The sequence below is a fragment of the Ranitomeya variabilis genome, chromosome 4, assembly GCF_051348905.1.
Source record: "Ranitomeya variabilis isolate aRanVar5 chromosome 4, aRanVar5.hap1, whole genome shotgun sequence".
Lineage (NCBI taxonomy): Eukaryota > Metazoa > Chordata > Amphibia > Anura > Dendrobatidae > Ranitomeya > Ranitomeya variabilis.
This window is the reverse complement of record NC_135235.1, coordinates 527,310,286-527,326,983: the sequence shown is the minus strand read 5'-3', so window position 1 is coordinate 527,326,983 and position 16,698 is coordinate 527,310,286. Positions and strand designations below refer to the sequence as shown.

General features: G+C 42.6%; 2 protein-coding genes across 3 annotated transcripts in view; one reads left to right on the top strand and one right to left on the bottom strand.

Moving 5' to 3' along the window:
* PLXDC1 (plexin domain containing 1) overlaps nucleotides 1–16,698 on the top strand; it is an 85,733-nt gene that overhangs the window by 43,587 nt on the left and 25,448 nt on the right. For both annotated transcript variants that reach the window (XM_077252319.1, XM_077252318.1), the window contains exons 3-7: nucleotides 2,233–2,376; nucleotides 5,537–5,606; nucleotides 5,697–5,819; nucleotides 6,373–6,491; nucleotides 9,101–9,200. In XM_077252319.1, coding sequence (XP_077108434.1) covers nucleotides 2,233–2,376; nucleotides 5,537–5,606; nucleotides 5,697–5,819; nucleotides 6,373–6,491; nucleotides 9,101–9,200 — 556 coding nt within the window. The remainder of the gene's footprint in view (nucleotides 1–2,232; nucleotides 2,377–5,536; nucleotides 5,607–5,696; nucleotides 5,820–6,372; nucleotides 6,492–9,100; nucleotides 9,201–16,698) is intronic.
* Nucleotides 1–16,698, bottom strand: part of LOC143765537 (dickkopf-related protein 3-like) — a 130,447-nt gene that overhangs the window by 90,792 nt on the left and 22,957 nt on the right. The window contains exon 2 of the transcript XR_013213413.1: nucleotides 8,790–8,925. The gene's annotated coding sequence lies outside the window, so the exon portion shown is untranslated. The remainder of the gene's footprint in view (nucleotides 1–8,789; nucleotides 8,926–16,698) is intronic.

Below are 16,698 nucleotides of genomic sequence, written 5' to 3'. Positions count from 1 at the left end.
AGCAGGAGCTTCCTGCTCCCTAGAGGCTGCTGGCTCAGCCCACAAAGTTAACCCGTGATATCCCTAACTCTACAACAACACACACCATGGGGGAATACAAGAACAATACACATGACATTGCAAACACAGCACACTAATATCTAGTATATAGTAACATACAGGTACATAACATTAAGGCTATGTGAACACGTTGCAGAATTGCCGCGGAAATTTCTGTGGCAATTCTGCAACTCTCTGCCACGGGTATAACGCATGCAGAACTGGCATGCGTATTCCCACTAAACACTAGCGTTTTTCAAGCGTAATTAGCTTGCAGAATGCTAGCGTTTTCCAAGCGATCTGTAGCATCGCTTGGAAAAATGATTGACAGGTTGGTCACACTTGTCAAACATAGTGTTTGACAAGTGTGACCAACTTTTTACTATTGATACTGCCTATGCAGCATCAATAGTAAAAAGATATAATGTTAAAAATAATAAAAAAAAAAATCATGATATTCTCACCTTCTGGCGGCCCCCGTAGCCTTCCCGCTCCTCACGATGCTCCCATTCCCAGTGATGCCTCGCGACAATGACCCCAGATGACGTAGCATCACGCGAGACCGCTATGTCATCACAGGTCATTGTCGCAAAGCATCACTGGGAATGGGAGCATCATGAGGAGCGGGAAGGCTGCGGGGGTCCCCGGAAGGTGAGAATATAACTATTTTTTATTTTAATTCTTTTTTTACAGGTATATGGTTCCCAGGGCCTGGAGGAGAGTCTCCTCTCCTCCACCATGGGTACCATCTGCACATGATCCGTTTAGTTCCCGCATGGTGGGCATAGCCCCATGCAGGAAGTAAGCGGATCAATGCATTCCTTTGTGTGCGAAAACAACGCAGCAAAAACGCATACAATCTGCAACGTGTGCACATAGCCTAATACAGTGAAGTGCTCATAGGAGAGAGGGGAAGCAACAGGGTTCTCCGCCACCTCCTTACACCTCAAAACATGAACACAAAATCATGGAACTCACTCACAAATCCAGGAATGGTAGGTCACCTCCACAGTTTGTGTAACATTACTCCCAACTTCCATCTTAGTGTCCTATTCTCTGACATTAAATCTCCTTGGCAATGCACCTATAAGTGCATTAGGAGATCTGATCACACTTCCTTCACAGTCCCAGCATCTTCAGATGTTTTATCTCTGCTTGAGCAATTTAAGGAACTCAAATTGCAGTGAATGGCGCCATTCCACAGAGACGCATGTTGCAATTTGGCAGAACATAAGAGGATACCGCATGGCAATTCGTTCTGATGAAGGTCCAATAATTAGAACCGAAACATTAACTGTTAGGATGTCCCTTACTTGCTTGTAGACGGGTTGGAACCCTAGTTGAGCACCTCATCTCTAAATCAGGGCATGCCGTATATTTCTACAGTAGATTTACCTCTGCTTGAGCTCCTGCTAAAATCTAAATATCACAAAGAACCTAGTTTAATCCGTGCAGCATTGCTCTAAGTGGATCCTGCTTGTACTTCATTATACTAACAAGATTAAATAAAGTTATAAAGGCATATCAAGTAACATTGGAAAGGTCACAGTTGGTGCCCAACTGGTTTCGTCATTTTAACTTAGAACAAAGCACTGCTGATTCCGTGGTGTATGTAATACATTGCCTGGCACTGGAGGAAAGAAAAGAATGTACGGTAGTTTGTCTGGCACTGATGTTGTGGATCGACAGCTTTCTTATGCTTGCTATGGAGCTATTGGACAAACTTGACCTATGTGATTTTGATTTTAAAGTATCCTACATTTAATTTTAGCACTCCATCTCTTTTTTTTTAATATCTGCAAACAGAACATTAGTTGTAAAATGTTTATCGCCAACTGATTTGATTTCTAGTGAAAATATAATTTGATGATTACACCTATTTTCTAAAGAAAGGCAAACTATTTTAGCAGTCCCATAGATAATAAATAGACGATATATGAAGTGGAGGTCGAGAATGTGCACCATCGCTCCATTCAAGACAGGGTTCTGCAGGTTTCAGAGCCCTATTCTCAGAATCTTTGTGGGTCCCTACGGTCCAGACCTCAGCTATCAGTAAGATGTAGCGGATAACTTACTATTTTGTAAGAACCCTTTTAACTGAAATAAGACATCAGTCACCACTGCAATCAGAAGCCAAGGAATTGTTTATCTGTTTTTATGTTAGTCAAATATTTGTTTTTTTTTTCTTTGCAGGAGAACAGTCACAGATACTATTCCTCCAAAGTGCTGGGACCTTCGGAGTTGCAAGGTGAAAACATGTTGGTGGATCTACTGCAAGAGGACACGAAAAAAGCCATAGTGCTTACAATCCTATCCAGTGCACACAGGCAAGCCTCGGTGAGACCTCCCCTGTGACGAGTCAGTACATTTGAGCTCATACTACCCAGGATGGAAAGAAACTGTTGCTGTACATGGAAAAATTTGCCGACAATCCTATTTACACATTTAGCCACAGTAGTGCAGAGGGTCTGAGATTTGTCTATGTGTTGCATGGCAGCCTGTTTCCAGGGTTTTAAATGCATAATCAAAGTGAAAAGGTTGATGTACTAGGATATATTACTTCTACACGCAAGCTCCAAGTTGGAGAGAGCTGAGATATCACACCAAAAGACACAATAAGTAAATATATGAATGTGGGCCAAACAATTATTTATATTCAATTGGGAGAAAAGTGAAAAAAAATGCCTGAAATCTCTGGCTGCGACTTATCTCTCCTGAAAACAAAAGCACTGAACATTTACATTTCATCCTTCCAACACTTCTCTCAGCTGACATCATCTGTTGCAGGAGAGCAGGAAGGCTCCAATACACATCAGTCAGCCGGCCCCAGTCTAATGTGCGTGGCAGCCTTACTGTATATCTACAGGCTCACATTTTAAGCCATATTTCTAATGGGGAAAAAAGTAATTTCCTGCAAAGCACACACAGGCCCACGGCTTTGTAGTGCGAAGAAGCAGGAATAATGTGTCACCTTATAGTTTCCAGGCACACAACCTTTTATCACTGTATATGTGATGTTTGTTGTCCACTACTAAGACAACCCTTTCTCAATCTGAATGTTTGCCCCGATAACATAAAAAACATTTTTACTAATGATGAGTGAATATACTTGTTACTCGAGATTTCCTGAGCACGCTCGGGGGCCTCCAAGTATTTTTTAGTGCTCGGAGATTTAGTTTTCCTCACCTCAGCTGAATGATTTACATCTGTTAGCCAGCTTGATTACATGTGGGGATTCCCTAGCAACCAGGCAACCCCCACATGTACTTATGCTGGCTACCAGATGTAAATCATTCAGCTGCGGCGCAGAAAACTAAATCTCCAAGCACTAAAAAAAATACTCAGAGGTCACCCGAGTAACGAGTACATTCGCTCATCACTAATTTTTACTCAAGTGCCATGCCGCCGCCATTTCAGTGGTGTCGGCACTCCTGTTCCCAAGGCTCACGTGGTTATGTCAAGTGAGCTTTGCGTCTGATCAGCGCTGGCTTCAGTGTCTCCTCCTTTGGACGTATAAGTAGTCCAGAGGGAGTGAGCAGCCAGCCGGAGTTCTCATTCCCTCTTTGATTACTTAAATGTCCGAAGACGAGGACAGTGACAACAGTGCCGATTTGTTACACATGACATAACAACTGCACATGTACCCTGGGAACACAAGTGCCGATACCACTGGATCAGCACCGGCATGGGAGGTGAATATAAGTGTTTTAACCCCTTAGTGACAGCCAATTTTGGCCTTAATGACCAAGCAAATTTTTCAATTCTGACCACTGTAACTTTATGAGGTTATAGCTCTGGAAAACTTCAACGGTTCCCACTGATTCTGAGAATGTTTTTTCTTGACATACTGTCCTTCAAGTTAAGGGTAAAATTTCTTTCACTTGCATTTATTTCTGACAAAACGGAAATATGGCAATTTTTTTTTTTTAAATGTTGCAATTTTCAAACTTGTAATTGTTGTGCCCTTAAATCAGAGAGTTATTTCACACAAAATAGTTAATAAATAACATTTCCCACATGTCTACTTTACATCAGCACAATTTTGGAAACATTTTTTTTTGTCAGGAAGTTATAAGGGTTAAAAGTTGACCAGCGATTTCTCATTTTTTCTACAAAATTTACAAAACCATTTCTCACTTCATTTGAAGTGAGTTTGGGGGGTCAATATAACAGAAAATACCCAAAAGTGACACCATTCTAAAAACTGCAACCTTCAAGGTGCTCAAAACCACATTCAAGAAGTTTATTATTATCCCTTCAGGTGCTTCATAAGAACTAAAGCAATGTGGTAAGAAAAAATGAACATTTTAATTTTTTCACAAAAAATTTACTTTAGACCCAAACTTTTTTATTTTCACAAGGGTACCAGGAGAAAATGGACAACAATTTGTTGTGCAATTTCTCCAGAGTACGCCGATGCCCCGTATGTAGGGGAAATCCACTGTTTGTGTGCATGGCAGGGCTCAGAAGGGAGGGAGCACCGTAAAATTGGCAGGAATCAATGGCAGCCACAATGTCGCGTTTGGAGACCCCCTGATGTACCTAAATACTGGAAACCCCCCAATTCTAACACCAGCCCTAACACAGCCCTAACCCTGACCATAATCCCAACCCTAACCCTAACTCCAAACCCAACACCACCTTAACCCCAACACAACCGTATCCCCAACACCACTGTAACCCCAACCCCACAACCGTAACCCCAAAACCACAACCGTAACCCTAACCCCAACACAACCCTAACCATAGCTCCAACCCTAACCCTAGCTCTAACCCTAGTCCCAACCCTAATTCTAACCCTAGCTCTAACCCTAACCCAAATCCTAGCCCCAACCCTAGCCCAACCCTAACTCTTGCTCTAACCCTAGTCCAAGCCTAACCCTAATGGAAAAAATAATTTTTTTTATCTTATTATTTTTACCTAATTAAGGGGGTAATAAGGGTGGTTTGATTTACTATTTTTTATTTTGATCACTGTGGTATTGTCAATCACAGTGATCAAAATGAACTAATAGGAAAAATCTCCTATTGCTGCCGGGTGCTGGCTGGCAGATCTCGGCGGGCGCACCGCGCATACGCCCTCCATTTTCTTCCGGGAAGATGCCGTGGAGGGCCGGGGGATGGAGCTGGAGAGTCTGGGGAAGGCGAAGGGACCGGGGTGGGGTTGGGAGAAATCTGACCCCTTTATTTTTTTGCGATCACCATTATTCGGTGAATAACGGCAATCACAAGACTGGGGATGGTAAAAACCGACCCAAATCATGTTCTCCGGGTCTTGGCTTGGCACATTTTAATGTGGGATTGCAACTGCATTTTTCCTTCGATTATATTTACATTTTTCCTAAAAAAAAAAAAAACACAGCAAAACTGTGTGTGAACATATCCTTAAAAAGCTAAAGGCAACGATGCATAAAATGTATATTTTTGTCAATAATTACTAATTTTCAAGCTGAAGTCTATATATTATCTGTTTGTTTTTCTATTCACTTGTCCACAGAGAGTTCTTCTTTCCTTTGATTTCCCATTTTATGGGCATCCATTGAGGCATATAACAATAGCTACTGGAGGTAAAAGTAATTAAATACTGTTTGTTTTATAATTTAATTATATACACATCAGGTATTATAAGTTCTAAACAATATCTGGATTACTTTCAGGTTTTATCTTTATGGGTGATATCCTTCACAGCATGCTAACGGCAACACAGTATGTAGCACCTCTCATGGCAAATTTCAACCCAAGCTTCTCCAAGGAATCTACAATCCGGTACAGAGACAATGGTAAGTGCAATATTATAGAAACGCTGCAGACTTCTGCAATAGACCACTACTGATCTAGAGCAAATTATTCTGCGATCGCTTCGCAATTCCCTTATATCCTATGCACATCTTTCTTAACTGCTTCCCGACCGTCCATTGTAGATAAACGGTGGTGCTTGCCGGGTCTTGCGCAGCACCAACGTTTCTCTACGGACAGCAGTCTCACAGCGCTCAAGTACCCCAGGGTCCTGCAAGTGTTGTGATTTCAGTGCAGAGCAGTAGCTCTGACAGGCGACATCATCAGGGCCTGATTGGATCAGATCCCAATGATGTTAACCCTTTGCTATCTTCTAGATCACATCATGGGGGAGTCGAGCGTTGGTCACGAAGGCGAAAACAGGTTCTGGAGAGAAAGGGTTAAGATCCCGGTCTTTCTCGGAGACAATTTCTCCCATTGTGTGGTCATTTACAAGAAATTTCACTGTTCTAGAATACACATAAATGTGAATGGAACAATTATCCGGGCATGATATATAAGCAAAATTAGATTTTCTCTGAATTTTCTTTTTGACAGGAACATGTGTTGTAGTTCAGTGGAACAAAGTGCGCCTCCATGAGAGAGAAAGTGCAGGAAACTTCACTTTTCTAGCTGCCTTGTATAATGATGGACGGATTGTGTTTGGGTACAAAGAGGTACATTCCTGCTATTCTTATCATTATTTTTATTCTACTGCACTTACATATTTGTATTTGGGTAAAAAAATAAAAAAATATATATTTCTGTTAGAAAAATTTGGAAAATTTAAATGTGTCTTGTCTGCAATGCTAAGATCAGATCAAATGTGTTCACAAATCGCACAATAAATATTTGTAGTCATGATATAGTGAATTGTCATAATGCTGTGCATTCCTTTGCCCCCTCCTGGTGCCATGAAATATGAGGGGTTGTGCTGAGCGTATTGAGAATTACTCATTTGGCCCTCACTCACTGGCGCCATGCTTCACCCCTGCCCCCTCGTACCAGGAGAAGTTGTACTCGAATTAAGAGGCTCCAAATGTGTGTCATTCAGTTCCCATGGAAGAATTATCTCTCTGACATACAGAAGTATTTAGAAGAGAAATAAGCATTTTAATGTAGACAGCAACAAGTGTCTGTGCCATTTTCAGAGCACATATTGCCTTTTATTACTAAGCATAAAATAACATTCATGAATGGTGAACTATACACTGCAGGCATTTACATTTCCTCCTTTTATACATGCTGACAGCTGGAAAACTACAATGCTTTTTAATCATAATCCCATAAATTGCAAGTCCCCATATTCCATAAATATCAGTAATGTACAAACCTGAAGTTCAAGAGAATTAGTCACCATCTTCTGACGTATAATAAATATTTTATTACACCATATCTTCTTGGGAGAGCTGAAGTAAATTACTTCAATATCAGTGTACCACGTCAGAGTGTCAGGCTGTGGCTACACACAGACATATGTCACACAGTGGCTTAAATTTTTACTTTTGCATGATCTAATTGTAATTGAGCACAAGTGACACAAGACTTTCTTCTCTCCAAGCCTTTCTTAGTTATAAACTTGTCATGTGGTAATTGCATGAAACGCTCATTAAAGTTGCACATCCATGAAACTCAATGTATTTCTATAGACTGCAAAGGTCATTACATTCTGCCATAGTTTGCCAATTTGATAGCGACATAATCATTAGCCTGCCTTGTGCAGATCCATATATATTACATGGAAAGACTTTGTAACATATGAAGAATTACACAGTGTCCTTACAAATCAATCAGGTGTCTGTGCAATATGCAAATTTAAGCACCATACACTATGTATCCACTCTTCTATATGCAGCTTTTTTTTTTTTTTAACCTCAACTGAATATGAGTTTTTTTAGCCAAAGGACCCCTGTGAAGCTGGCTAAAGCAGACTAATAGATTATTATGAAATCATTATTCTGGCTCTGAACTTTTTGTTATGTATTTTTAAACTCAATGCTGATTCTTATAGAATAATCTGTCAAGAATTTGATATGTGGTGTTTGAGGACTTCACAAACCCAGAGAAGTTAAGTCTAAATTTTGTCTACAAAAAATGAAAGGCAACCCGACTGGACTATTGGATGTCTTCATAGGCCTGAAAGAACATAATTTAGGTTGCAAACCTTAAAGAGGTTGTTCACTTCTTTAGCATTGATGACCTATCCTTAGTGGTCCAACACACAGCAGCCCGACGATCTACTCTTATTAGTGTTGCCGGCCGGAATTACTCACTAGCGGAGCTAGCCGTCTTCTGATAGTGGCCGCCGCAGGGTACTGCACCTCCTATTGATTTGAATAGGTCATCCTAAGGATAGGTCACCAGTGCTAAAGGAGTGGACAAACTCTTCAATGCTGTGTGCCCATGATGAGTTTTTGAAGCTGCGTATTTTCTCTGCATCGAAAAGAACACAGTTGCAGGAAGTTGAATGGGATTTATAGAAATTTCATGCCCACTGTGCTTATTTTTTATTTGGTGTTAGCTGACCTGTGGTGGGTGATACAAACCCACAACATTTTAATTTCTCATGTAAGTACGCTGAATTTTACGCACAGATTTTTCCCAAAAACTTGCATTATTTGCAGAAAAATCGCAGGTAAAAAAATGCAAATGCATTTTTAATGAGTTACCGCATCAGATACACATCAACAATAAATGTGATCCGTACATGACGGCATCAATAAAGTTCTGTCAAAATCAATTACCAGGAAGGATCAAAACCAGCTTTATTTAAAAGATGACATACCAACAAGAAATAAAAAGGTAGCACCAAAAACGCAATAAAAACATATGTAAGAAAACGCATTAAAAAGCGCAATGAAAAAAAAAAAGCGCAAATAAGCTAATTTACTTAATAGGTGCAAAAATGGTGCTGAAAATATGCAACATCTAACACGCACTAAATACTCATCATGAGAATGTAGCCTAAAACATACCTGTCCATCGATACCCAGCCTGTTGGATTTCAGAGGCCGATCCTTTTGTTCTCCCTGGTGATAAGGCTCCAGCAGAGAAGTGTGGCAGCAGCTCTCTCATAGAAAACATGGAAACACTCAGCCAAGTCGGGTGTTCCTGTGTATGGGGGACACAGGAGAGACATCTGTCAACAAAACGATGGCTTGGCTGACAACTTTTGTGCATGGGGACTTAAAGGGGTGAAAAAATGTGTTACTTTTCTATTATTAATCCTAAAGATTACAGATGTGCTATGTTCATACACTGATGTACAATTATATCGGTTCTGCAGATTCCCCTACCAGTACAAAACATCAGTTCTGAGCAGCATCCTGTGAAATCCGGGCTCTCTGATGCTTTTATGGTCCTTGACCCTTTCTTAGAAGTTCCAGGTTAGTTGCAAAATGTTAACATTATACTATAGAGATAAAATATAGAAATGAAGTTGATGCACTAAATATTCACTATTTCTGGAAATAAAGACCCCAAATAAGTTTATAAAAGGTACAAATCTAAGAACAACTTGTAGACAATCACAATATTACAAGACTATAAGTGCCCTGCATATCATAACCTGCAGCAATAGCAAGAGTAACTGTCCAAAGACAAACCACAATCCATCAATCCTAAATAACTCTGACAATTTTCAGTCCCTCCTCAATTGAAGAGTTCAGGCCCCAAAAATCACCCTCAGCGCTGACCTCTGGCCATTTATTTTGAAGAAAAAACTGACCATATTTAACAGAAAATTTCTCCAAATCCCCCAATGTCATGCATTCTCTTTCCTCCTGCACTTAATCTAGCTCACTTTCTGTCTTTGAACCAATCACAGAAGAAGACTTTACCCTATTGGACTCAAGGATACAGCTCTCTCTTGGTTTTCCTCTTGCCTCTCTGACCGTTCCTTCACTATCTTTTGCTGGCTCCTCTTCTCTTCCCCTTACTGTTGGGGTTCTTCAGGGTTCAGTCCTAGGTCTCCTCCTCTTCTCCCTATATACTAATCCTATCGAACAAACAATCAGTAGATTTGGTTTTCAGTACCATCTCTATTCTGATCACACTCAATTATACACATCACCCTGCATTACTACAAAATATCAGTGATTGTCTTTCTGCTGTCTCTATAATAATAATAATAATAATAATCTTTATTTATATAGCGCCAACATATTCCGTATCGCTTTACAGTTCAACAGCTTCAAACAACAGTCATAAGTAACAATGTTAACAATACAATAATTAAAGCAACACAAGACGACCCTGCTCGTGAGAGCTTACAATCTAACATCATGACCTCCCGCTATCTCAAACTGAATTGGTCAAAAACCGAACTCCTTGTATTTCCTCCCTCTACTTCCCTTCCCAAACCTAATATTGCCATTTACATGTGTGGTTTTAACATTACTTTCCAGCAACAGGCCCGCTGTTTGGGGTTATATTTGACCTTTCCTTCATGCCCCACATCACTTGCTCACTCATGTCACCTACACCTCAAAAACATCTATAAAATTAGACCTTTTCTTACCTTAGACTCTGCAATAACTAACTGTTGCGCTTATTAATTCTCGTCTGGATGACTGCAACTCTCTACTAATCGGTCTCCCTCTTACTCAACTCTCCCCTCTCCAACAGCCAGGATCATATTCATTTTCAACCGTTATACTGATGCCTCTACTCTGTGCCAGCCATTGCACTGGTTGCCCATCTGCTACAGAGTCCAAAACTTATCACTCTCAACCAGAAAGCTCTCTACAGTTCTGCACCATCCTATATCTCCTCCATCATCTGTCTTTCAGAGGCTCCAGGTTCCCTAAGTACTATATATGTATATACCCTCTGCTAGGTTTGCTCTTCCATAGTGAATATAGGACGATACAGTAAGGTGGTTAGGTACATGGGCATACTTCATAAATATTCATGAGCGGTTTTTGACTGCAGTATTGCTTACCGACATGTGACACCACTACCTGTTATGCATCCTAATTATGTAGACATAAGGGGAGTGGCATGGCCGTGGCCGGCCATGCATTCCACCGATGCCACTTCCCTGTGTTCCAATGACATCACTTCCGGTCGCAGTGGGAATGGGGTCCACTGATGTCACTTCCCTGCGTTCTAACACTGTCACTTCCGGTCGTGGGGCTTCAGGATGAGCGCTACACGTGAAGAAAAGGATGGCACCATCACCAGGGGATAATCAATAGTAATTCATTTAGGGCACCTGAGGCATTTGTATTTATGGGTGGGTCTGGCACCCATAATCAGCACTGTCTGTTTGCATGGAGATAGATTAAGATCCCCTGATGAACCCTGACACTACAGGGAGAAACGTGTTGGGACTATGTACAAAGGACTCCTGAAACGATAAGTGTCTTAACTTTATATCCCTTATCTATGATGGGGATTTTTTTTTATATTTGACTAGATTGTTGGAATTTTGTTCTGATATTAAACCTGGCAATATTTGTACCTCAGCCTGTTGCCACTGTGGATGGGGGAGCTGTCATGATTCCCCAATGGCATGGGAACATCAGAAACACAAAATAACAGACTAGCCCTCGGGTGATGGAAACTCAAGCTGACCGTGACCTAAATCTACCACACAACTAACAGTAGCCAGGAAGCATTCCTACGGCTGCCTAGATGCCATGCGCCAGCCGGAGAACTAACTACGCCTGGAAGAGGAAGGAACAGACCTGGCTTACCTCTAGTGAAATTCCCCAAAGATGATAGTAGCCCCCACATATATTAACGGTGAGTTCAGAGGAAAAGACATACACAGTATGAAGGTAGATTTAGCAAAGCGAGGTCCACTTACTAGATAGAGGAAGGATACAAAAGAGGACTTCACGGTCAGCTGAAAAACCCTTTAAAAAACCCATCCTGAAATTACTTTAAGACTCCTGTGTCAACTCATGACACAGGAGTGGCAATTTCAGTCCACAAGAGCTTCCAGTAACAGGAAATGACAAACTGTAAACTGGACAAAAAATACAAAACAAAAAGGACAAGAGTCCACTTAGCTGATCAGCAGACTGGTAGCAGGAACATGCAACTGAAAGACTCAGGTTACAATGATGACCGGCAAGGAAGTGACTGGAGAGCAAGGCTAAATAGGGAACTCCCAAAACTGATGGAAGCAGGTGAGCTGAGGCAGAAAAGAACACACAAGTCTCCAGTACCACCAGCCACCACTAGGGGAGCCCAAAAAGCGGATCACAACAGTACCCCCCCCTTAAGGAGGGGGCACCGAACCCTCACAAGAACCGCCAGGGCGACCTGGATGAGCCCTATGAAAGGCACGAACAAAATCCGAGGCATGAACATCAGAGGCAGTTACCCAAGAATTATCTTCCTGACCATAGCCCTTCCATTTAACCAGATACTGGAGTCTCCGCCTGGAAATACGGGAGTCCAAGATCTTCTCTACAACGTACTCCAATTCACCCTCAACCAGCACAGGAGCAGGAGGCTCAGCAGAAGGAACCACCGGCACCTCGTATCTCCGCAACAACGACCGATGGAACACATTATGGATAGCGAAAGATGCCGGGAGGTCCAAACGAAAGGAAACAGGGTTAATAATCTCCAAAATCCCATAGGGACCGATGAACCGAGGCTTAAATTTAGGAGAAGAAACCCTCATTGGGACAAAACGGGAAGACAACCACACCAAGTCCCCAACACGAAGGCGAGGACCAACCCGACGCTGGCGGTTAGCAAACCGCTGAGTCCTCTCCTGGGACAAATTCAAATTGTCCACCACTTGTTCCCAAATCCGATACAACCGATCCACCACAGCATCTACTCCAGGACAATCCGAAGACTCCGCCTGACCAGAAGAAAAACGGGGATGAAACCCCGAATTGCAAAAGAAAGGGGAAACCAAAGTGGCCGAACTAGCCCGATTATTAAGAGCAAACTCCGCCAACGGCAAAAAGGCAACCCAATCATCCTGATCCGCAGACACAAAACACCTCAAATACGTCTCCAAAGTCTGATTAGTTCGCTCCGTCTGGCCATTAGTCTGAGGATGGAAGGCAGACGAAAAAGACAAATCAATGCCCAACCTGGCACAGAATGCCCGCCAAAATCTAGAAACGAACTGGGTACCCCTATCAGAAACGATATTTTCAGGAATACCATGCAAGCGAACCACATTTTGAAAAAACAAAGGAACCAACTCAGACGAGGAAGGCAACTTCGGCAATGGCACCAAATGAACCATCTTAGAAAAACGGTCACACACCACCCAGATAACAGACATCCTCTGAGAGACAGGAAGATCAGAAATAAAGTCCATCGAGATGTGCGTCCAAGGCCTCTTCGGAATAGGCAAGGGCAACAACAACCCACTAGCCCTAGAACAACAAGGCTTGGCCCGAGCACACACATCACAAGACTGCACAAAAACACGCACATCTCGAGACAGAGATGGCCACCAGAAGGATCTAGCCACCAAATCCCTGGTACCAAAAATTCCAGGATGACCCGCCAGTGTAGAAGAATGAACCTCCGAGATGACTCTACTGGTCCAATCATCAGGAACAAACAGTCTACCAGGTGGACAGCGATCAGGTCTATCCGCCTGAAACTCTTGCAAAGCACGTCGCAGATCTGGGGAAATAGCGGATAATATCACCCCATCCTTAAGGATACCTGTAGGTTCCGAATCACCAGGGGAATCAGGCTCAAAACTCCTAGAAAGGGCATCTGCCTTCACATTCTTAGAACCTGGTAGATATGAGACCACAAAATTAAACCGAGAGAAAAACAACGACCAGCGCGCCTGTCTAGGATTCAGGCGCCTGGCAGACTCAAGATAAATCAGATTCTTGTGATCAGTCAAAACCACCACCTGATGTCTAGCACCCTCAAGCCAATGACGCCACTCCTCAAATGCCCACTTCATGGCCAAAAGCTCCCGATTACCGACATCATAATTTCTTTCGGCGGCAGAAAATTTTCGAGAAAAGAACGCACAAGGTCTCATCACTGAGCAATCGGAACTTTTCTGCGACAAAACCGCCCCCGCTCTGATCTCGGAAGCATCGACCTCAACCTGAAAGGGGAGAGAGACATCAGGCTGGCGCAACACAGGGGCAGACGAAAAGCGGCGCTTAAGTTCCCGAAAGGCCTCCACCGCGGCAGAGGACCAATTGGCAACATCAGCACCCTTCTTAGTCAAATCCGTAAGAGGCTTAGCAACACCAGAAAAACCAGTTATAAATCGACGATAAAAATTAGCAAAGCCCAAGAACTTCTGAAGACCCTTTAGAGAAGTAGGCTGCGTCCAGTCACAAATAGCCCGAACCTTGACAGGGTCCATCTCAACAGAAGAAGGGGAAAAAATGTACCCCAAAAAGGAAATCTTTTGAACCCCAAAAACACACTTAGAACCCTTTACACACAGAGAATTCTCCCGCAAGACCTGAAAAACCCTCCTGACCTGCTGAACATGAGACTCCCAGTCCTCAGAAAAAATCAAAATATCGTCCAAATACACAATCATAAATTTATCCAGATATTCACGGAAAATATCATGCATAAAGGACTGAAAAACTGAAGGTGCATTAGAAAGGCCGAAAGGCATTACTAAATACTCAAAGTGGCCCTCAGGCGTATTAAATGCGGTTTTCCACTCATCCCCTTGCTTAATTCGCACCAAATTATATGCCCCACGGAGATCAATCTTGGAGAACCACTTAGCCCCCCTTATGCGAGCAAACAAATCAGTAAGCAGCGGCAACAGATACTGATATTTGACAGTAATTTTATTCAGGAGTCGATAATCAATACAAGGCCTCAGCGAGCCATCCTTTTTAGAGACAAAGAAAAACCCAGCTCCTAAAGGTGATGAAGAAGGACGAATATGTCCCTTTTCCAGGGACTCCTTAACATACTCTCGCATGGCAGCATGCTCAGGTACAGATAGGTTAAACAAACGACCCTTTGGAAATTTACTGCCTGGAATCAGATCTATGGCGCAATCACACTCTCTGTGGGGAGGGAGAGAACCAATTTTAGGCTCTTCAAAAATATCCCCAATATCCGACAAAAATGCCGGAACCTCAGAGGGAATAGATGACGAGATAGAAACCAAAGGTATGTCCCCATGAGCCCCCCGACATCCCCAGCTTAACACAGACATAGTTTTCCAGTCCAGTACTGGGTTATGAGATTGCAACCATGGTAATCCAAGCACTAACACATCATGTAAATTATGCAACACGAGGAAGCGAATCATCTCCTGATGGTCTGGAGTCATACGCATAGTCACTTGCGTCCAGAACTGTGGTCTATTACAAGCCAGAGGTGTAGAATCAATACCCTTCAGAGGTATAGGAACTTCCAGAGGCTCCAAATCAAACCCACAGCGCCTGGCGAAGGACCAATCCATGAGACTCAGAGCGGCGCCAGAGTCCACATAGGCATCCACGGTAATAACTGATAATGAACAAATCAGAGTTACAGACAGAAGAAATTTAGACTGTAAAGTGCCAATAGAAACAGACTTGTCAACCTTCCTAGTACGTTTAGAGCATGCTGATATAACATGCGCGGAATCACCACAGTAGAAGCACAAGCCATTTTTGCGCCTATAATTCTGCCGCTCGCTTCTTGACAGAATTCTGTCACATTGCATTTTCTCTGGCGTCCCTTCAGAAGATACCGCCAAATGGTGCACGGGTTTGCGCTCCCGCAAACGCCGATCAATCTGAATCGCCATTGTGATGGACTCATTCAGACCTGTGGGCGTAGGAAACCCCACCATGACATCCTTAACGGCATCAGAAAGGCCTTCTCTGAAAATTGCCGCTAGGGCACACTCATTCCACTGAGTAAGCACAGACCATTTACGAAATTTTTGGCAGTATATCTCAGCTTCATCTTGCCCTTGAGACAGGGCTATTAAAGCTTTTTCAGCTTGAATCTCCAAATTAGGTTCCTCATACAGCAACCCTAAAGCCAGAAAAAACGCATCCACATTGAGCAACGCAGGATCCCCTGGTGTCAATGAAAATGCCCAATTTTGAGGGTCACCTCGCAGCAAAGAAATCACAATCTTAACCTGCTGAACAGGATCTCCAGAGGAGTGAGGTCTGAGAGAAAGGAATAATTTACAATTACATTTGAAATTCAGAAACCGAGATCTATCTCCGGAAAATACCTCTGGTGTAGGAATCTTAGGTTCAGAAATAGGAGTACGTATAACATAATCTTGTAAATTCTGAACCTTCGTAGCAAGATTATTTAAACCTGCAACCAAACTCTGAGAGTCCATCCTTAAACCGGAGAGATCAGAGCCATTCAAGGATTAGAAGGAGAGAAAGGCAAGGCTGTAAATAGAGCAGAAATACAACTGAGCCAACTAAGTAGCAAACATGTGAGGAAAAAAAAAAATCTACAGACTTCTTTTACTCTCCTTTCTTCTGCCAATTACTTTAACAGTGGCCGGTCATACTGTCATGATTCCCCAATGGCATGGGAACATCAGAAACACAAAATAACAGACTAGCCCTCGGGTGATGGAAACTCAAGCTGACCGTGACCTAAATCTACCACACAACTAACAGTAGCCAGGAAGCATTCCTACGGCTGCCTAGATGCCATGCGCCAGCCGGAGAACTAACTACGCCTGGAAGAGGAAGGAACAGACCTGGCTTACCTCTAGTGAAATTCCCCAAAGATGATAGTAGCCCCCACATATATTAACGGTGAGTTCAGAGGAAAAGACATACACAGTATGAAGGTAGATTTAGCAAAGCGAGGCCCACTTACTAGATAGAGGAAGGATACAAAAGAGGACTTCACGGTCAGCTGAAAAACCCTTTAAAAAACCCATCCTGAAATTACTTTAAGACTCCTGTGTCAACTCATGACACAGGA